Source organism: Triturus cristatus, chromosome 9 (assembly GCF_964204655.1).
Source record: "Triturus cristatus chromosome 9, aTriCri1.1, whole genome shotgun sequence".
Taxonomy (NCBI): domain Eukaryota; kingdom Metazoa; phylum Chordata; class Amphibia; order Caudata; family Salamandridae; genus Triturus; species Triturus cristatus.
Window position 1 is genome coordinate 242,165,750 of NC_140592.1, and position 22,470 is coordinate 242,188,219.

At 39.1% G+C, this 22,470-nt stretch overlaps 1 protein-coding gene across 1 annotated transcript in view; it reads left to right on the top strand.

Annotated features, from left to right (window-relative positions):
* Positions 1-17,055, top strand: part of RAB43 (RAB43, member RAS oncogene family) — an 88,750-nt gene extending 71,695 nt beyond the window's left edge. Inside the window, exon 3 of the mRNA XM_085624845.1 lies at positions 14,118-17,055. Within this exon, the coding sequence (XP_085480971.1) occupies positions 14,118-14,368 (251 nt within the window). The 3' untranslated portion in view covers positions 14,369-17,055. The remainder of the gene's footprint in view (positions 1-14,117) is intronic.
* The last annotated feature ends 5,415 nt before the right edge of the window (positions 17,056-22,470 follow it).

Below are 22,470 nucleotides of genomic sequence, written 5' to 3' on the forward strand. Positions count from 1 at the left end.
TAGCATATGGCAGAGAAACCATGAAATTGAATAAGTCTTGCCCTGGGGGTAACGTAGATGTTAAATAATGTTGGGGATAATGACGATACTTGAGGCACCCCTCAAGGGAGAGAAAACGGATTAGAGGTGTGCCCTCCGAATTTCACAGTATGTTCTCTATGTGAGAGAAAAGAAGAGAGTAGGGTTAGGAATTCACCTTTTATTCCTACTGTCTCCAGCTGGTTGACTAACACATGATGATTAACCGTATCAAATGCGGCCGAGAGGTCCAGGAGGATTAGAGCAGTCCTCCCTCCCATGTTCACTTGCCTGCAGATCAACTCCGCTGCAATAGACAAAGCAGATTCTGTGCAGTGCTGTGGCCTGAAACCATATTGAGATGGATCCAAAAGATCATGGTCTCCAAAAAGGCCATCAGGTTCTCAATTATGGCCTTTTCCAGAATTTTAGTAGGGAGCGGCAGACTGGATATAGGCCGATAATTCTTGACCTCCGCAGGGTCTTGGAAAGGTTTTTTTAAAAATAGCACGCACCAATGCTTTTTTCCATGCTGCTTGAAATTGCCCCGAGCTAAGCACGTTGTTTAAGAGTAAAACAAGATGGGCAGCGATCGTTTTGGGAACCATTTGCAATACAAAAGGCGGACATGGATCAGTGGGGTAACCTGATTTGGTGTTTTCCAGCAGCCTCGTAACTCTCTCCACCGGTAATGGAGTGAAGCTACCCTTTCCGTTCCGTATTTTGTTAAAATTATTGTCTGACAGCGAAAAAGAAAGAGAGGCTGAGTCAAACGTATATTTGGCCTTGTGATTGGCCGAAAATTCCTCATAAACAGTATTACTTTTTATTGAAAAAAAACTCTGCTTTTTTATTACAAAATGCTTGGTTGAGAGTAAACTCTTTACTTAGATCAAATTTGGAAAGAGCAGTGACTGTTTAAAAAAATGCCCTAGCAGAGTTTTTAGCCAAACAAATTTTCATTGAGAAATAATAGTTTTTTTGCAGTAATAATTGCATCTTTATAATCTGCAATCACTAGATTGTATTTATTCTTCTCAGCTATACTATAGGTTTTACTCCATCTCCGATTCTTGCGCCCTGCATTTTACTTTTAGTTTTCGAAGTTCCGCTGAATACCATGGGGCTGACTGACTTTTCCTTTAGCATGAACTTGTTTTCACGGGCGCCTTCTAAGTCACCACAGAGTCAATCCAGGTACCAAAACTAAAGGCTGCAATGTTTTATCAGCTTCTAGCAGTGGGCTATGACTGTGTAAATGCTGTTTGACTTTTAAAAAGTTAGAAAACAATAACATTATTTGAAGTCTGCACACCATAGTGAACCACCACAGGTCTCCTTTCATAATAGATTGCGCTTTGATCAATGTATTTATGTTGGGTTGCCCTTGCTGTATGCTACCTTTTCTGTGCCTGTTGCATCTATTCACCTCAATGAGGGTTCCACTCCTTGTGGGAATCTATAAAATATTCTATCATTGTTAATGATCAAGCTGTTCTCGTTGACAGGCTTCAAAGTATTTTCAGAGGAAACGCCTTCTTGATGATTATCACCTCTCAAAGAAGGCTAAGTGAGATTCAGGCTGGTGTCTTAAACTATTTGTAACAGGCATAGGTTTGTACTCCTACCTGAAAACGTAGCTCATCTTTTCACATTGATTGATCACCTCTGTTCCTAGTTGCACCTCAAATCTACATGTGTGCTTGGCTATGATGGTGCTGCAGGACTTTATTTGTAACACAATAGATGCCGGTGCCCAAATCACTGCTCAAAAGACAACAGCCGCTGCAATTAAATGTCACTGCTCCAAATCCCAAGGCTGCATAGTCCTCAATCCACCTCATGCATGTTTAATCCACTGCAAGACGCTCCCTCTCCCTTTATCTCACTCTTGCAAGTTCCTGTTTTCTCCCTTGTTGACGTTTTTTCCGTCCTCCCTTCCTTCTTTCCCGTTTGTGTGTTTTCTCCTCTATTGATCTCGGGGAATGTCTGATACGGAAAAATAAGTGCTGGTGGACCCCACTGGCCTAAAAAATGAGTGTCAGTGTGGCCCACTGGCTTAAATTAAACACAGTTGTAAGCACAACATAGATTTTATTGAGGCGTGCCTACTTTGTTCAGATCATTTTTACATGGGACACTCACATGACCAGAAAAGAACTATGATTACATTTTATCCACAACCTTAAGACCTACAAGAGCAACTCATCTGCCAGTGGGAACCTGGATATGAACATATGTACTGAAACAGTGGTTCATCAAGGACTCCGTCAAAACGCAATATCGTATTTCTCTGTGGAATTAATCACCGGAAAAGATTTGTGTAAACAAAAGAAACCATGTCGTCTAGCCTAGAACTCTGGATAATAGCCGATTTCTTATCCATAAATCAGAAATTGGTTATTCACAAGTAATACTTTTTAAGCTTGGCTCAAGATAAAGACACAGAAGATTATAAGTGCATGGTGTACCCAGTGATCACACAAAAGAGAAAGAACAAAATGTGTATGAGAACATATGTTAAATGGCATCATTGATGACATCACTGTTTATATTTAAATACCATTGTTCAAATTACTAATGAGATTAGCCAATGATTCCGAGAGTGTGCTTTAAACTTTGTAAACGAGGAGTAATCTAACGACTTAAACCAGTGGTTAGAGTCTTAACAGCTTGTCTATAGCTTTCAAAGTATGCAAAAGAAGTTGCTATTGCAAATTTGCTATTTCGAAAGTGAAGTACTTTTACTGGATGTCACTTTGTTTTTACTTGAATTCACCCAAAGTTTGGCAGCAGTAGAAGTAGGTCATTTGTTGAGTGCTGGTTGCTGAACATCATTGAACAGTAGAACATTTGATCATCCATTGCTGTGAAGGGCAGAAACCTGAGCAAGCACAGTGTTAGGTGGTTACAGAGAGTTGGTCACATGGTCTGCCCATATGGCTAGAGGACTCCCCAACCTCCATTATGTGTGCCTGGTGTGACACCAGACCTTGTAGACAAACTCCACTGTGTATGTCCAATGTTTGTGCATAGTGGGGATTGGCCGTTTGTTGGGAGGGGAAGTGGGGTGGGGGTGAGGGGTGAGCACAAACCCTGGCCACAGGTTCAGCTTTGTGTCAAACTTGGCCTGATGAAGATTGGATGTAGGGTCTGGCCAGAGGCAATGACTGAGATGTTATAATAGCTGTCATCAATGATGCCATTGATCATGTCATGAGTGAAGTTATATGTGAGGTCATAAGCAGTTCCTGATGGTCAAGCAAGTTATAATTATAAACTATGACTGGCATATTTCAGTGGTATTTTTTTGACGTTAGCATGTCTCATTCCAACACCTAAATATAACATCACTTTAACTGTTGTTTCTGAAGCTTTTTTTAATCATAAGTTAAGGTCTTAGCACTGAACTGTAATGCCAGTTTGACCTTTTTCAGTGAAAAAAAATATATATACATACATACATATTCACCAGAGGAAAAAAAGCGTTCTAGTAATGTTATAGTTGGGTGTGATAAAAGCGTGGTGTTTTTTGCTTTTTGTTTTTTGAGTAAGAAATTCACTGAAAAAAACCAAAGGTTGAAATAACTTTATAGGTGGGTGAATTTGTCAGTGACAACATTAATGTTTTGAATGAAAAAAAACACAGAAATTGACCAGTGATAGTTGACAAAGCTAACTATAACTTGCCCCCCCTGAATGCACTGCTTATGACCCCCACAAATGACGTCACTGATGACATCAGCCAATGAGTGTGCTTGTTTGTTTTATAGTTTAAATAGTGACGAGTAACTACCATATTACTTTCTACCTCATTTTGTCCAGCCAATTGGTATAAGTGTTTACAAAACACATGTGTGCCTAATGCTCCATAGGTGTGTACAGGTATTGAACACATTGTTAATCTTTTATTGAAGAGTAACTCTGTCTTCTGGTGACAGTTCACTTGTGTTCATTATGTTCCGCACAACTTTTCTGGTACTGCAGAAACAGTTTCCAGCAGGGCAAAGATTCTACATGCTATATACTAAGTGTAGTAAGCAGCCTTGAGTTATTAGACAGAATCATCTCTGCATGGCAATTTCTACTTAACATGGAAGTCTGCGTGCACCAGTTACTAACCTATGTAAATGTGCCTGTTCTGCTTCTGCAGATGGGCCATCTGTAAAGCTTTCTCCACAGCATGAAAGCTTCAGGTAGTATGATTTTTAGCACCTTCAGACCTTGGTTATTTTAAGTGAATAGTCGCTCTTTGGACAAGTTTTGCATAGAGTGTTCACTGTGCATAGTAGATACTTTTTAATACTCAGTAGTGTATTTATCATGAGAGTTATTTCCTAAGATTTTAAAAAATAAAATAAAAAACAGATCTTTTTATCACAGGTAACTATAACGTTACTTTAACCTTTGTTTTTTTTCAGTGAATTTCTAGTTTTTTGAAAAATGTAAAGTAATATTTAATTATGATACGTAATCCAGCCCCCAACCAGCTCCCAGCATACAGCAGGAGCTGGCACTGCTAAAGCCCAGAGGGAGTAACTCCTAATGCTGCTCCTTCCGGGCAGGAGCAATATTTATCTCGGTTTCCTTATCCTCTTCATTGCTGGCAGGGAACCAGATCAAAAGTAGAAGCATTTTCAAAGCTCCCGCCTGTTGGGAGTGAACTTGGTGTTTGTTCCCTCTAGGTGGGAAATTCAAAAATGCTCCCGCCAATCAAGAACAGACACAGGTTTCCCTTCCCATGCTGCTGCGGGTAGGGATTCTGCTATGTCCCGGGACATAGCTACTAAGCCGCCCCGGGGGATGGGGTCCCCCAGGCCATTAATGGCTCTGAGAGGGGAGCCACGCGGGCCCCTTCCCTTAGGGCCCGCGTGGCTCCCCTGGGCCCTGAGCCCAAGAGGCCCTGGCCCCAGGGTGGGGCCTCTTGGGCTCAGGGAGCGGGACCATGCAGCCTCCCTCTTTTTCATGAATACAGCGCAGGATAAAATAATATATGTAGCCCAGCTGGCCATTTTTTTTCTCTTTTTTTTCTATTCCGCGAGTCTCAAAGGATTTTTGTAGTTTCTTTTTTGTTTTGGACTCCGGCGGGGTCCCTTGAAGTCCTTCCCATGAGACATAGGGGGTCATGGTATCTCCATTCCCCCTCATACGTTTTTTTTTATTTTTATTCAGGACAGGGGACTAAGTTCCGGAGTCCTGAAATTACTCCCAGCAACCTTTCACTTGTGTTGCTGGAAGGCAATCAGAGCACTTGCTCCCACAGGAGTCTGACTCCCATGGGAGCCAGATGGCCCAAGGGGAAAAAAAAGCTTCCTAAACCAATCGGAACGCTCTGTTTTTAAACTGCTGCTCTTTCGAGATTCCTACTCACCCAACCATTCAGATATACAATTATTTGTATCCCTTATTTTCTCTAAAGCTACTGAACAGATTTACATCAAATCACAAAAAGCACAACGTGCGTACCACGATCTAGCTTCCGGACGAATTTGTTATAATTCCTTACAGCTGTTTTTGCTGTAGCCTTGTCTATAGAAAATGCATTTGGAGTTTGTGTTTTGGACCCTCTCCTTCCCCGCTTTTCTTTCCTCTACCCCAGCTTCACGTATCACTTTGAAACTTTCCAGGAATGAGCTGAGGTGGCTAATAATAATAATGATGTTTGTAGAGCACATGGCTGCTCCCGGAGGAGCATCCCGGCGCTGCCGAAACAAGGACTGCCCTAAAGATCAGAGTAAGCAACTCAGTCCCAGACTAAGCGCTAAAAAGGTAGGTCTTTAGGCTTTTCCTGGAGATCCTTTCTGAGGGATAATTCCACAGTTTTGCCATCAAGAAAGTGAACGGTCTTCCCCCATGTGTAGCCCTATTGATCCTTGGAAATCAGAGTGAGTTAGAACTGAGAGATCTAATCTGACAGTAAGCCTTGAGTCTGCACCTCAGGTACAGAGGTCCTTTGTTCTCAAACGCTCTTTAGGCACAAATTAGAACCTTGAAAGCGATGCAGCAGGCCACACGGAGCCAGTGTAGCTGGTGAAGGTGAGCGGACACAGATTACAGTGACCGAACCTTGAGAATGAGGCGCGTGGTGGCATTTTGGATTATCCGCAGTCGATGTAGAAGGTATGCTGGCAGTCCCAGGTAAAGACTTTTGGCATAATCCAATTTGCCGTTGACAAGGGCATGGACAGTTGACTTGTGGGAGACCACAGGCACCAAGTGAAGCATCCATCTCAGAGATCACCTTGGATGAACTTTTTGGGGGGGACAGTTTTATGAAGATTCATCAAATGGGGACCCAAGTTATTAGCAGATTAAAAAAAACCTCTCTTTCTATGGAAAAGGAGACCTAACTATAACTACCTAGTGGCGACTAGGTGTATATGTATGTGTATATATATGTATATATATGTGTGTGTGTGTGTGTATATGTGTATATATATATATATATGTGTATATATATGTATTTATACATACACAGACACACACACGTTACTATTTTAAAATTAGGAAGCTGTTAAGCAACTGACAAGATGGGTAGGTTGAGTAATCAGATGTGGGAAGGGGGATACTGTACTTACGCAGACCTCTCTTGAACAGTTTTTTAGCCCTTTAAAAATATATTATGCCTCAAATTACTAAAAATCTGTACCTTCCCTCAACTTTTTTACTCTGTTTTCATATTTGCATTTACATCTCACTGCCCATTTCCTTCAGCCTGCTCTTTAGAAAAGGCTTAAATTCAGCAGTTCCTTTTCCAACAAAATAGCGTTCAGGAGTGCCTCGCTTTTGTCTTGAATAAAAAAGTTTAGCGCTCTAGTTGTTCATTACAACTCTGTGCTGATGCTGCAGTTGATGACTAAAGAGTTAACTGAGACACGGCTGCTGGTGTTGGCTCAACATTTCAGAATGTTTTGTTAAAATAGGTGAGGAACGTATCTGAGAACTTTAGTAAATATGACCTTCTTTTAGTTTTCTAGAGCACTAACCATAATTTCTATACCATAAAGAACCCTTTACTTTTGTTCATTTCTAGAGCTAATGCTTTGTTTTACAGCTTTGAATCCATCAAGATGGCTTCAGGTTTGCCATACGTTTTGTCATTAATACAACATGTTAGCAGTCTATTTGTTCATTAGAACACCGTGGGAAGATGCAGGTGAACACTGGGCAGTTACCTGACTGGCTGCGCTTTTAGAAGTTCATGTTTTATTCAGATTTGATTCTCATATGGATGAGAAAGACAGTGTGAACATATGGAACATGGGCTCTCATTTTAGCCTATGGCACACCTTCCATAACCTCTATAAGAAAAACACGGTTCACCTGAGTTACAGTATGACTAAAATCTGATCACCTTTCCACCCCCAATTTTTTTTATTTCGAGTATGAGTTTTACAGGGGAGTAAAAAAGTTAAGAAAATATATATATATATTCACTGAAAAAACCAGAGGTTTCACACACGTTATAGTTAGCTGGACATTTTACTCGTAAAAAACCAATGAAATTCCCCCGTTATAGTTAGTTCAGCTAACTATAACTCGCGCGCCCGCAATCCACTGCTGAGGACGTCACATATTACATCACTCATGACATGGTCAGTGACATCACTGATGACATCACTGATGACATCTCAAATGACATCACTGATGACATCATCCAGTGAGTATGTGTTTTTGAAAAATTTCAATATGTTTAATATATATAGGGAAAGGCCTGTTTAAGAATGAGTTGGTGTACAAGTGTGTAAATGGATGATTTTCTGTGGTGCATAACATGATTCTTTAAGTTAGTCATTAAATGTATCTTACTGCAGACTAGTGACTAAACTGTGTAAATGTATGTATGTGTCTGTATGTTGGTGTATAAGTGACTGCATGGTTTTGAGAACAGCTATATGAGTCTCTACATGGGTAATTGATTTGTTGTCTAAGTATCTGTATGGGTTCATAAATGTTTGTGTGGGTAGGGTGTGTGTCACTCTATGCATAGATGTGTGAGTGGGTGATTCTATGGGTGCATGGTTTTAAGACTGCATCTGTGATGGACTGTATGGTTGGGTGAGTGTATGTATGGGTGTGTTAGGGATTGAATGTATATCTCAGTGGTACATGTGTGACTAACTACATATGTGAAAGGCAGTATATATGCGTGTAAGAGTATATAAGTGGGTAGATGTGAGAGTGTGTGATTGTGACAGTGACTGTATGGATGAGTGTGTGCTTGTATCAATGATTCTCTAAGAGCGTAAGAATGTGATACTATTTTTATGAGTAAGTGAACTTGAGTGTGTTTCACTGCCTAGGTGAGTAAAGGGGGGTGTGATTATTTGCATGATTGAGTAAGTGTGAGAGTACCTCTATGGATGATTGGTAGTGTGTGAGTGTCTATATAGGTGTGTGTGTAAATTCATATGATACTTTTGTATGGAGTGATTGTAAGTATGAGTGACTGTACAGGTGAGTGTGTGGAGGTGTATGTAGACCTAAGAGTTAATAATTGGGTATGTAGTTATTGGTATTGCAGTATGTATGGTTTTGAGAATGGACCTCTTAAATTTTTAGTCGGTGTATCAAAGGTTATATTAGAGTGTGAGAAGATGTGCTACTCTATCACAAGGATGATGTCATCAGTGATGTCATCAGTGATGTCATTTGAGATGTCATCAGTGATGTCATCAGTGATGTCACTGACCATGTCATGAGTGATGTAATATGTGACGTCATCAGCAGTGGATTGCGGGCGCGCGAGTTATAGTTAGCTGAACTAACTATAACGGGGGAATTTCATTGGTTTTTTACAAGTAAAATGTCCAGCTAACTATAACGTGTGGGAAACCTCTGGTTTTTTCAGTGAATTTGCAAGGTTTTTTAAATGCTAATTCCTAACTATAACATGTGTGAAACCTATGGTTTTTTCAGTGAATTTGCAAGGTTTTTTAAATGCTAATTCCCAACAATAACGTGTGTGAAACCCATGGTTTTTTCAGTGAATTTCAAAGGTTTTTTAAATGCTAATTTTTGTATTTTTTAATTATATTTTTTAAATATTTATTTTTCAAAAACTTCCCTATGTATACATTTATATATTATCTGTATCCTTTAATTTGGCGTGGCTCATTTTTTTTTAAAGTTTTAATTAAGATAAAGTTGAACAGCATAGTTAATATCTTCTATTAAGTTATGTTCTATTTTTTTTTTTTATATAAATTCTTGGGGTGCGCGCACCTAGTACGTTTGCGTACATTTTTCATGAATTCCGGCATACGTTATTTACGTACGCATACTTACGTTTTACTGCGCGCTCGGAGCGCGCACCTAGTACGCATGCGTACGTACGCATGCTTACGTGTGTCGTACGTACTCCACGCGGTACACTTCCGTATACGCGTAGAGTACGCGCGCTGACGTTTACGCATACGCGCGTGCTGCGTATGCGCGTTACGTACGCGCATAGTACGTAAGCGCGTGCGCGCATACGCGTTCGTGCATGCTTAATTGTACCGTGCGCGCAGGGAGCTTGCTCGGTGCTCGCACCTCGGGGAATGTGATGAATAAAACAACACTTCTAATTGGTTTTCATTACTTTCAGTTTCATATTGTTTCAATACCACACCCAGTCCCCTCATGGCAAGTCATGTGATGAAGAAACATCACTTTTCATTGGTTCACAGTACTTTTAGTTCCAGATTCTTCCAAAATCACACCCACCCCCCTCATTGTTAGTTCTGATTCCCTAGGAGAAGGAGCTAATCTGTGTGTTGAGATACAATGGCAGAGCAGCAGCCATCTTCTGAGAGTGAACAGGACACTCTTGAGAGACAGAGGCAGAGGAAGCAGAAAGACTCCTTTATATGGCAGTTTTTCACTTTTCCAGAGGGACAAAAGAAGGTGAATGCACCAAAGGTCACCTGCAAACTGTGTCAGCGCGTCTTGTCACGTGGGAATCCTAACAAGAAGTATTCTTTTAGTATTCATACTATGACGAGGCACGTTGAGGCAATGCATCCAGTGACTTTTCGTCGAGCTTCTGGAGCAAACCCTCCACCTCCTCAGCCGACGACATCTGCAGCAGCTCAGCCGAGCACATCTTCGGCAGCTCAGGCAAGCAGTGGTGCCTTCACCTTCTTCCACACCTCTGGATATTCGTCCTTGTTTTGGGAGGATGAGTAGACACTGCATGGATTGTGGTCTTCTTATTTCTTTGGGTGAGAGCAGTATTGATCTCATTCAAAGAAAATTTGAGGAGCATCCTTGCGAGAGGCCATAATTTTCTTATTTTTTTTTTCGTTTTTCTCTTCCTCTGTCCCTACATTAACTCAAGGGCTCTTTTTAGAGCCACCTAAAATCAAAACACCACAATTTGTTTTTTAGAATCTATTTTTTTTTTGTTTTTTTTAGAGTGCGCGCACCCAGCGCGCACCCAATGGGTTTTTTTTTTAAAAAAAAAATCATTTTTTTTTACCTTTAGTAAACCTTCAGGAACTCCCTGAGAAAGAGAGGGGAGTGGCAAAGTAATTAAAAAAGAGATGGTGTACATTTCACAGATGAAGGGAAGAGAGTCTTCCTATTAAACTTTAAACTCTGCATCAGTATTTATGTATAGGTACCCAAAAAACATAATAGCTCATTTTAGTGCTGCATTTGAATTGGCTGTATTTACAAGGAGAGGAAAAGACACACAGAGAGGCTTATCCTCTCCTTGTAAATATGGAGGAGCACCCTGCGCCACTAGTTCGTCAAGAAAATTGACGTAGTGGTGGCGCAGGTGGCTTGTAAATGTGCCCAAGAGATGTTAAGGAAATTAAGGGTAAAACAGACAAACCAAGAGCGACAGATACAGACACAGAGAGCAAACAACTGAGAAAGAGTAAGGCAGTTAAAAAGACTAAGACATATGGATACAGAAAAAGAAACATGGATGAAAAATTAGTAATGGAGGTAGTAAAGGTAGGGGAGTAGTAGAGAAGGAGTGAGGGAGTTACAAAGGAGTTGAAAGCAGGAAGAGAGAGTGAGAAGAGAAATGAGAAAAGCAGAATAAGGAGAGGTGAAGAAAAGGAAGCATGAAACGAAAGCAGTGACACATACAGATATTTTAAACTTACCTGACAATCAAAGTAACTTATTTAGAAATAAATGTTTTTATTTAATTGCAAGGAAACTGAATTACATTTTCTAAATTTTCTTTCTAGTTCTGAAAAAAAGTATTAATATTCAACAATACATTTTATTAAACAGTACATGTTTTTTCATATTTAGCAAAGCAACTTATGGTGAAGACATACTCCATAATATCTTACAAGTTCAAGACAGTTAAATATCTCCCAAAACACAAAATGTGAAACAGAACTTTAAAAGAAGAATGACAATTCTATTATTTATATCCAAATACACCACATACTTCCCCTCTCAAACTCATAACTCACCTTTAAAATTAATTAGTTGAGAAAGAAATGTGGCACTCAAACAGCAGATTATCAGATCCAGAATCTCAGAGCTGTACACCTCTCTCCTCTCTCCACAACCAGTAAATGGCGATTTTTCCCTCTCTTTTTTCCCACATATACATGTTAATGTAAAATCACAGTCCTTCCCACATTTTTTCAAATGGAATCACACATTTCTATTGGTTGCAACTTTCAACCCCTTTGCAAATCATCCCTTCCCCCAACATGACTTCTGCCTGCTACCATAGCAACAGCTCATGGAACACAGGTGTGAGCAGAGAGGTCAGAAGTTCAGCAGACAATGTTTCAAATCCAAAGAGCAAGACTGCTTGACTTTTCAAACCTAACAGCAAATCCAAAGTAATGTTCAGTGGGAACACATTTTTCTGAACCAATCCAAAAGATGCTTTTAAAAATGTAAACATACAGCCTAGTTTTTAGTGTAGAATGGTTTGAAACAGCCAATGAGTTCTTTTTATTAAAAAAAAGTATGTATGTCTCCATTTTTCAACTGTCTTTCTTTTCATATTGTCATTCTACTGAAAGACCCCTCCTGAGTGCATCCTGTTCTCCTTGAAAGATGTTCACAGTGTGGATTGTAGGTCACAGCTATGTCTTCTGGAGTGAAAAATTTGCAGAAAAAAGAGGTATGGTGAGAGACCTTGCTTTGCCAAATGTAGACATTAAATGGATTGGTCAGAGAGGGTTAAAGTGGCACCAATTAATGCCTTTGGTGAAAACCTTTCTACATCTCCCACAGCCTAACCTTATTATTGTGCACTGTGGTGGAAATGACCTAGGCACTTTAACTGGAGTAGGTCTGGAAATGCTTATTAAGGACACCTTTGTATATTCTAATATATGCCAAAGGCAAAAGTGGAACTGGTCCAACCAATTTTGTCCGCAGATTGACAAAGCAAGAAAGCACGTCAATAAGTCTGTTTCTGCTTTCCTCAGAGACTATGGTATGGGTTCTATATACCACAACAGCTTGCGTTACAACATGCAAGACATTTATAGAGGAGACGGTGTACATTTCAATGATGAAGGGAACAGAGTCTTCCTCTTGAACTTTAGACTCTGCATTGGTACTTACTTGTAGGTACCAAAAAACACTCAATGAACACAAGGGCTCTTTTTAGAGCCACCTAATATCTAAACACTTAAAAGTGATTTTTTTTTTCGGGTGCGCGCTGGGTGCGCGTACCTCGTGATGTTTTTAAGGTTTTTTCGGGTACGCGTAGAGTGCGCGCACCTCGCGATGTTTTTTATAAAATTAAAATCTTTTTTTTTGCCCTTCGTGGTCCTACTGTGCCCCCCTGACAATGACTAGGGGGTCTAGAACTCCCTACCCTGCCCCCTGTTCACGGTCTCCACCTTTCCTTTTTAGTGCGACAGACAAAATGGCGGCCGACACTTCCTGATTTCGACCGATTCGAATGTTTACTGACATCTAACAACCAATCAGAATTACTCTCGCGCACGGCAAGGTGCGCGCACAGGGCTTGCTCAGTGCGCGCACGGTACGTGCATATAGATATTGATATGCTTTTAAATGCTATTTTCTCAGGAAATACTGAACAGATTTACACCAGACCTGCAAAAGGCACTTCCTTGACCTTATGGCTACCCCTCTGCCAAATTTCAAGTAATTCTGTTCAGCCGTTCGGGCTGTAGCTGTGTCTAAAGGTCCTATGGAAAAATGCATGGGGAAAAAGCGTTTTGGGACCCCCCTTTTTTCTCAGCCCCTGCTTGACGAATCACCCAGAGACTTTCAGGGTAGGAGCTGAACGGAGCGCCCCATTAGTTTTGAAAAATTCACGAGGATTCGTCAACCGGCGCCAAAGTTATTTAAAATAGAATTTTGAGATTTCCTATGGAAACACAGTCCTAACTATAACTATCTACTGGCGACCGCCAGTAGATAGTATATATATATATATGTATGTATATATATATATATATATATATATATATATATATATATATATATGTGTATATATATATATATATATATATATATATTAAAAATCAGCTTACTGCTTTATAGTAATGTCTTGTGATTTATTGGTACTCTGGCTCTCTATGGATTAGTCACAATGTAGTGACATACGTCCATGGTACTGGGGTAGTCGGGCCCTCTGCCATTACCAACTCCCACTGTCCATCTGCCTAGCCAGCTGTTTAAACAATCCTATAGAGGGAGCTTAGGTTTCTTGTGCAGCATAGGTAATATAGGTATATATAAGTATTACTAGACATGAATGCCTGCTACCACCTGCATAATCCTTTGTAAAGTTGTTCCTGACTCTGCCACAAGGTTGCAACACACATCACAACTTCATACCGGCTGAAAATCTGAGAATTTGGTGTAATGCAGGAAACGTGATCCGAAGTTATGCCATGAAACCAAACTTGGGTACCGTAGACTTTGATAAACACAAACCATTTATAAATGAGTCCTTTTGCTAGATTTCATTTTAATGTCATTAGTATGCATCACATCCTCATGTTCTCAAACTGTACTATATCCAATGATCCAAAACTGTTCACTCTGGTAGATTGAAATATAGAAATTTACTATGCTTGTAATAATGAAAGTCACTAAATCCATTGAAAGTTTAACTAAGCTTAATTAAATGATCTCATTGACAGGAAACAAGTTGGATCTCAGTGAATTCAGAGAGGTACAGCTAATTGAAGCAGAGGCCATGGCTGAACACTGGGATGTCCTCAGTGCCATAGAGACATCGGCGAAAGACTCAAGCAATGTGGAGGAGGCCTTCGTCAAGATGGCCACAGAACTCATGATGCGACATGGAGGACCCATGTTCAGCGAAAAATCCACAGACGGCATAAAACTCGATAGCAAAGATGTAGAGGAAGGATGGGGATGTGGCTGTTGATCAGGGCCTTTTTTAAACCCAAAATATGCTGGTTTGTAGGCGAAGCTCAGAATGTAGTTTCTAATTGCTTGTTTTAGAACTTCTTTAATGTTATTGGGACCAGTGTTCTTTTAGTAGCAGTTAGGCATGCTCCTGGATTTCAGGTTATTAACCTTTATAATAATGATAAATTATTTTCAACAACATTCCGACATGGGCAGATGTAAGATTTGATTCCATATAGTAGCTGAGGTGGCAATAGATTGGGTGCATTAAACATTATATGGTGAACAGTTGCATTGGCACCCACGGGGACCATGATTATGCTACAATACATATATGGTATAAGTTATTGGAGAATATGGTAACTTGGCTGGCTCAAGTTCAGAGTAGAAGCTTCCTAGAACATAAACAATTCTTTAATTACCTTGACACCACCAAATGCCTTCTTTTCCAGTAGGGTATGTTTCCTATTGACTTTAAGAGCTGTGCTTCAAAGTCTTTTATGTTACGCTTCCTACTTAGTTATTTAACCTTCTTTAAAGCTGCTTAGTAGTGGCTACATAGATCTTCAAGCCCCTGGCATGATGCGGAAGCATACTTGATTGTCTTAAAGAATGTCATGCTGTTTTGGATCTACTCTTTGTGGATTCCTGCACAGCTTTGCCTCTTTGAAGGCACGTTATCAAGCTGACTGTTGGAAGTCCAGCTCCCAGACTTGAAAACGACTGGAATTTGTTAATTATACTTGCATAAAAATGTTTTGCATTAGAAAAACGTATCTTTCAACCTAAATTCCAACCCAGCACAAATTGCAGCAGTTTCCACCTTCTTGGAGCTGCGGGTGGTTTGAAAAGATGTTATTTTATAGAAGTGAAATCTTTGTTTTAGTTGATGATTTATCAGTTTTGTGTCTCGTTAGAACACAATTAAGCCATGAGGCAAACAGCCATTTATTTGTAATGTGTGACATAAAACTATCAATGTTACTGCTTTAAATCAATTTGAATTTTGTCCAATACCTAACGTAGTGTGGTACAGATAGTTGATTGTTTAGTGCTATGTTTATTACTCTTATGTAGTTAGTACTGGACCATCAAGTGCCAGAGGACTGTCTTTCTTCAATGTGCCATTACCTCATCAATATAAGAATGAATTCCTATTATTGTACACCAGCAACATATAAACCACAAAATTGTAAATACTTACTTTAAACAACAATCAACGGTCTACCAGATCGTAAATCCTTACTTTTTACAGCCGTCAACCATCTCTTCATTCTATTGTTTCCCTTGTCTTGTACTGTTCCCCAAATCTATGTTGCTGCATTATCCAGCAGCTCTTGCCTTTTCAAATCGCCTTCTTTCTCAAAGCTTCCAGCTAGCATCCCTGGGAGCAAAATGAAGGCGACCATCAGTTAAATTATTTAACTCTGGCTTAAGATGTGTACTGAATATATGTAACACAGTTATGCTCTGAATGGAGGTGCAAGCACAGGTCTCTGGGAGCCAAAGACCACATGTTTAATTGTTTAGCTTCTACATTGCTTTCTCACGAGGATAATCTTAAATAATGTATTGAATTTGCAAAATATACTTCCTGTCATTTCTTGGATGCTTTATTGTGTGATATTAACAATAGAAAGTCGAAAAGAGGCGAGTGCACTGGAATGCATAGCAACAAAACATAATAGATGTGATCTATCTGAAGAGGTATACGTTCATATCTGTGAGTTTTTAGCCAAGCTTTTAAATAATTCTCGGTAAAAGTCCTAACTCACATTATTGTGTACTACAGAATTGTGCTGAAACACTGGTACATGTGTTTCTCTCACTTCAAGAGAGCAACTAAGTTCTCAATTTTCTAATCCCACCTATCAGTTGGTTGTGGAAAACGAATTGTACGTAGTTCTTCAGCTTTTTTTATTTTATTGCATTTTTATAAAGCGCACATTTGACGTGAAGGTATCGGAGCACTTTACATGAGCACCAGTTGCATTACAGAAGGACGCATTAATTTTTAAACACGGGGAGTTTAAGGGATTTCCCAAGAATCACAGCATGTTTGAGCCTCCTTCCAGACTCGAACCTGGTTCCCGAGCTTCAAAGTCGGCCGCCCTAGCCATTAAGCCATACTCTATCCCCAAGGGGTACAGGATTTGCCCCTAGAAACTCTGGCACTGCCCACTACTTTCAACTCCAGTCCCTGTACTGGTTTTCATTCTTCTCTCATTCCCAGATTTGTTTTTCTGCCGCTTCTAAACGGATATCAGATTTATCACTCTGTAATAAATATGAGTGGAATGCTTTAAATAAAGTACCCCACGTGAGAGACCTTTTTTCCTAGAAATAATTTTGTTTTTTGTAGATTTAATCTATGTTCTTTGTACCCTTCTTTAGCATAACGTTTGATTCTCAAAAGGATCTTTTAAAGTGGAGACATCTTTTATTTTGTTTGGGATAGAGTTTCCACACAGATATACAGTCGGATACAATTAGCTCATATTGAGGGACGTGTTTACAAAAGAGACTCGGTCTCTTCCCTTATTATTCGAAAACATATGTTCTAGTTTAGTTCGTTTTTGTAGGTCGCCACATTTTTCAAAATGCAATCTTGTATGTTGGTTATTTTACGGAATATCATTCGACTATACTATGTAGCAACAGCATCATTGGTTTATAAGTTATTAAAACGGAATTTACATCACACTATATTGTGAAATGTGTTTGTATGATGTAGTGTACTACCTAGCAGACAAGTGTGTCAATTGTGGTAGTTGAGTGTGATCTAAATCAAATTAGTCTGAAACAAATACAACTTGATGCTTTAATTAGGCCGAAGTACTCCTGTTTTTTATTGAGAGAATGTTTATTCCAATTAAAATAAACAGAATAATTAAAACTACAATCATATTCAGTTGTATAGTGATCAAAATATTGGGCCGTATTCACAAAGGTAAATTTCCTCGTAACAGCATGAATATGACCCAATGTGCCTTTTTTACACTGCCAGGAATTCAGAAAGGGATTTCTGATTGACCTGTAGTCATTTACATGTGTGAAGATCTCTTCACTCGTAAATCCTGCTCATAGGGTGAGAAAATGGTCTTTCCAAGGCATGGTTAGCCTTTGAAGTTTTTGAACAATAACAGACGTGCACATTGGTGGCTATTACCAAATACCTCTTATCCCCCTCAACACCCTGGAAACGAGAATTGTAACTCCACCCAAAGGCGACTGCAAATACCTTTGCAGGATGGAAAAGAGATTGAATGAATTTTTCCCCAGAGGAAAAATTATTTCTGCATGTATTTAAAAAAATTAAATGGTTTGCACGGTTAAGTTCTTCAGTATGGAGAGGTTTTAATAGATCTTGCTACGAATGTCACATGACATTCCTAGGAATATGCCTAGAACCTGTGCCAGAGGCAGCTTTCAATATGGATTTCTGGGAATGTTTGTGGATCCCAGAACAGTCAATCTATACTCGCTTGAAGTAAAGCTTCAAGTGTAGATGTACTACCCTTTCTGAATCGGGCACAATGTATTTAATCCTAATAAAATATTTGCAAATAAGCTTCCTTAATTAAAAAGAAGTCCAGGGCTTTAATTACAGAGCACTAAAACGTAGTAATGGTTACCAAGTTCTTCATATGCATAAACCTTCATTTGTAATCATCAGTAGTTACATTGTTTTAAAAGTGGCCTAAATATTGCTGACGTATCCCAGTGAAACATAGCACAGAGCACCCATTTGGTGCCCTTACTCTAATAAGTGACATATCATAGCTGTTTTTGACATACCTGTCCAAGCTCCCTGATCTACATAGAGAATAAACATCCTTTGTTTTTCACTTTCAGATATCTTTCAAAGAGGTCACAGAATTAATAGGAACGTGCGTTTAATGTTTTACAGATAAAGCAGCAAAATCTGTCATTTAACTCAGCCAAGCATTATCTTATGAACTGCTTGAAGCAGGCAGTAGTGATTGACAGATGATAATAATAAATAGTTTACTATGCAAATATAATGCTTTATGAACTGACTTTGCAAATTTACAGCCCCTGGAGTGGGGTATAATTGTGAAAAGCACGCACAATACTGTCGGTAGTCAAACCTGATAGTAACCCAAATACAAGCTGGATCAACCATATTGGGGTGCTCTGCCTCAAACCTAATAGTTCGCTCCAAATATGAGCTTAAATTCGGTCATTTAAGTTACGAACACCATTATAAATCCGATCATAGTCAAATTTTCAGCTGAACGTTCCAGAAGAGACCAAAAGGTAGTGCAGTATTTAACATGGTGTTATCATAAATATTTTTCTGCCATTGAAAGAACATTTTTACATGCTTACTGTATCAAAATAAAGAAGTATTATACAAACGCAAAACGGGTAAGTTGTATTATCAGGTAACAAGCCATCTGGATATGCTGTATTCGCATACAAACCTCGTAACCTACAACATTGTGGCCTACTATGATGGGACGCTATTGGTTGCAAAATAGGACCATTATAGACAAACCCCAAGTATGTAGCCATCTCTTCGCTTTCTCATACATATATTTATCTTGAACTGGAGGGCCACACTTCAAACTTCCAAAAATAGGTGTCAACTCCATAGTAAAAAAAAAAATCTTCTTTTACAGTTTTTTTTTTCTTCCTGGAGTAGCCAATTGAAAGCAATAGACTAAATCGTAGCACTTAGATGAAAGGTTTGTCCAATTAGTAACTAGAACCTCTAGATCCTTGGATTATAGAAGAGGCAAATGAAGGAAAAGATTATCCACCAGGCAAAGAAAGTATAAGGTTAAAAATTATACTCTGCTCCTTTAAGAAGCCAGCAACTTCCAGTTCCCATTCCCAACATCTAATAAACGTTCAGTTTTGTTGCTATTTAATAAAAACATCTTCAAATGTGGTGAAGGCATCCATAGATGAGGTTCGCAATGGTGAGGCTGCTGGTGAAGTGGGTGTGTGAAGAGTACGAGGCCTTGGAATGATGAATTGGTGATGGTGGAGAGATGTATGGAGATCATCTCTTTTTTGGTCTCCCTGGTGTCAAGGGAGGGGGAGTAATAGGCTGATGTGCTGGAACAGTCAGTTAAGATTGATGTGTTGGAAAAGTAGACATGTACCATAATGGAGAGATGGCAATGTTTTACTGCACCATGGCTGACCCTTGTGATATGTCCAGAGCAGCAAGAGGTACCCGAAAAGTTCTTCTGCAGGGATGGTCATTCTTGACATCTTTTCAGGTTAGGGCGATATCAGTGTTGAGAAATTGAATACCAGATAAAGAGTCTGAAAGGCAAGATGGTGACCTGTCTTAATGTCAGTCTGCTCAGTTGCAACATGGTATGCCTTGAAGTCTATTACATCAATACCAAATGTTTCAATGTCAATCTTGAATGTCGCTTTGATGGCAAATTGTTTGCCGGTGTGTAAAGACTGGGCCTATGGGAAGGCCCTAATGTTGGTGGTGTTGATAGTGGCTGGATTGGAACTGAATACTTGCCTGCAGGTATTTCTCTTGACATTGATCTGCCACTGAACCAGGTGGGTAAACAAGCCATGAAGTCAGTGTGGCTCTGAGGCAGCTTTCTCACATTCCCAGGAGAGCCACATCACAAAAAGCGAAGAAAATCTGCTAAGCAAATGTATACAAAAGCAGAAGGGTTCCCAGGTGTATACAACGCCAAATGAAGGTGACAAAAAACTGTAATTCTGAGGAACAAGGTGAAAACATTCCTGAAGTGTTACAGTACGCTCTCAGCACAATCCAGTAAAAAAGATCCAAGGCTGTGAGGCAAACTGCCAGTACAGTGCATGCCGAGAGATGGACATTTCTGGTTCCTTGATGAAACAGTACATCTTTGTTAACCTTATGAACCCTTGACCTTGCAGACATCACTTTTATTCATTTCTTTCTTCTATAATAGAAGGGTCTTGAAGTTCCTGTTACTAATGTGCATATTTTTCAGCTAGGTGCTGCAATGTAGTCTTTCTTTTGTTTTAAATAGGCTATTCCAGAGACAGTAAAAGCTGACCTGTTTTGTTTATACTATGGTGGTGACACCTATTTTTGGAAGGCTGGCGTGTCCACCTCCAGTTCAAATTGTATTCATAATGATAAAAAAATTAGCGTTCCAGGATCCCGGTAATATTTTACATTTATGACTTTGCTGAGGGTCCCTATGAAGCAAAACTAGTGTTACAAATACGTTACATTTCTTTCTTGGGTATCGCATTGTAGGTATGTTGTCCACCCGTGAATTATTTTATATAATTCACATGAACTGCATTGAATTAAATTTACTCTTGAGAATAGCAGTTTTCCTCCAGCAAGGAACTTAGAAAATGTGTTATTTTGTCTTAATTCCTTTTTAATAATTTTTTACTGGGCAATGCTAAAACCATCCTTTGTGTTTTAATAAATCCTGTTTGTTTAATCAGCAAAGGGAAGAACCGAAAATTAGTGTTTCCGTTTAATTTCTTCTCAGCCAATTATTCTCTTCAGTCTCCCAGCATGAAGTCGTCTTGGATTGATTAAAAAAAACCTGTATTGTTAATCAGCTGTGTACACATGAGAAGTAATCAAATGTTGAACATACACACCAATGAAACACCTGCTGTTTGCACAAAGATAAGAGCTATTGTAAATCCTCTCCTAAATATACTATTAAAGTACTTTGAGGCATCTGTGTCTGACTGCATATGCATGGTAAAAATGACGATTAAGCAAACTAATTATTAAATTCCACTTCTTCACTAATGCTCCTCCTTCCAGCTTCAATAAATTAGGATTGTTCTCTGTTTTTACAGCCAGACAGTATGTTGCAGTATTTAGTTTACTGTTAACAATAACCTGGTTCATGTTTGGGGGAAAAATACTTTTCATGCAGAAATAGCCATGTTATGCCTTGGAATACAAATAAATTAACAAAAAGTAATAATGGCTAATCTGTGTATTATATTCCAACAGTGCCATCTTGGGGTTCTGATGACCTTCTCATACCACTCGACTTTTAGCATTGCGACGTATTATTTCATGAAAACGTTCAGTGACATTTCAGAATGATAATAAATGGTTACCTCATTATGTATTTTATTGTTGTATATATTGCTCACTCTTGCTTTCCAGTGTTTTTTTCCCGCTTTCTCTCCCACCCTGTTACCCTCCCTTGTTTCCTTTCTCTGTTTCACTTTTTATCTCAATCCACACTTTCCTGTAAACCAGAGGTAAAAAGTGATTCTTTATTAATTGAGTAACTTATTAAAAGTCAATTTCTGTCGGATTGAATCCAATATACTGACATTTTTCAAATAGCTCTGATGGCCCATGCAAAGCTAACATTGTGTATGATGTCCCTTCCCTTTGTATCTGATTCTTTACACTGCTTTTTAATTAGACAGTTGTTGCATAAAAGTGAATGGGTGTTCTTGTCTTTTGGAGCCAAATACAGGTGCTCTTCCCTTTCTGTGCAGCATATTGAATGAATAAACCGTTTATCAGAGTTCATTTTGTCTCAAGTTGGTCACAACATACCTTGGATGATCCTTAATTTGCTGCTCATAACTCCTAATTGTTCTGTTGGTTTTATATGGATTTAACAAAGATTTCTCCTCCATATAATATCAGATGGAAGACATGAATGCCGCCTCCTAACATGGAATGGAGAGATGGCAGCTGATAGAGGAAGCTCTGCAATCTGGAAGCAAGTTGTATTATTAGTTTGCACACATTCTAACTGAAAGATAAAAAAGGTCCAAGAGAGATTTCTCTCTGTCGAACAAATATACCAGTTGTATAAAGTTAGACGATTTTCCGATGTCTATATGCAGTTGGAGTCATCTGATGTGTCTTTTTGTATTGACTGGTTCCTACCAAACAATACTATAATAATAGAAAATATAGGCACATCTGGTTCCTCATGTGAAATACAGGTGATGTAAACTTACATTCTGTGAGCCCTTCAGAGGTACTTTTTATTTTTTTAAATTGTAAATGATGCATGAGCAAGTGTTAGATGGAGGTTTCATTCGAGGTTGTAACATAATCATGTTGCAGAATTGGTGTGGAACTTTCATTTTGAATTAAAAGAAACCTATTAGTTTGTT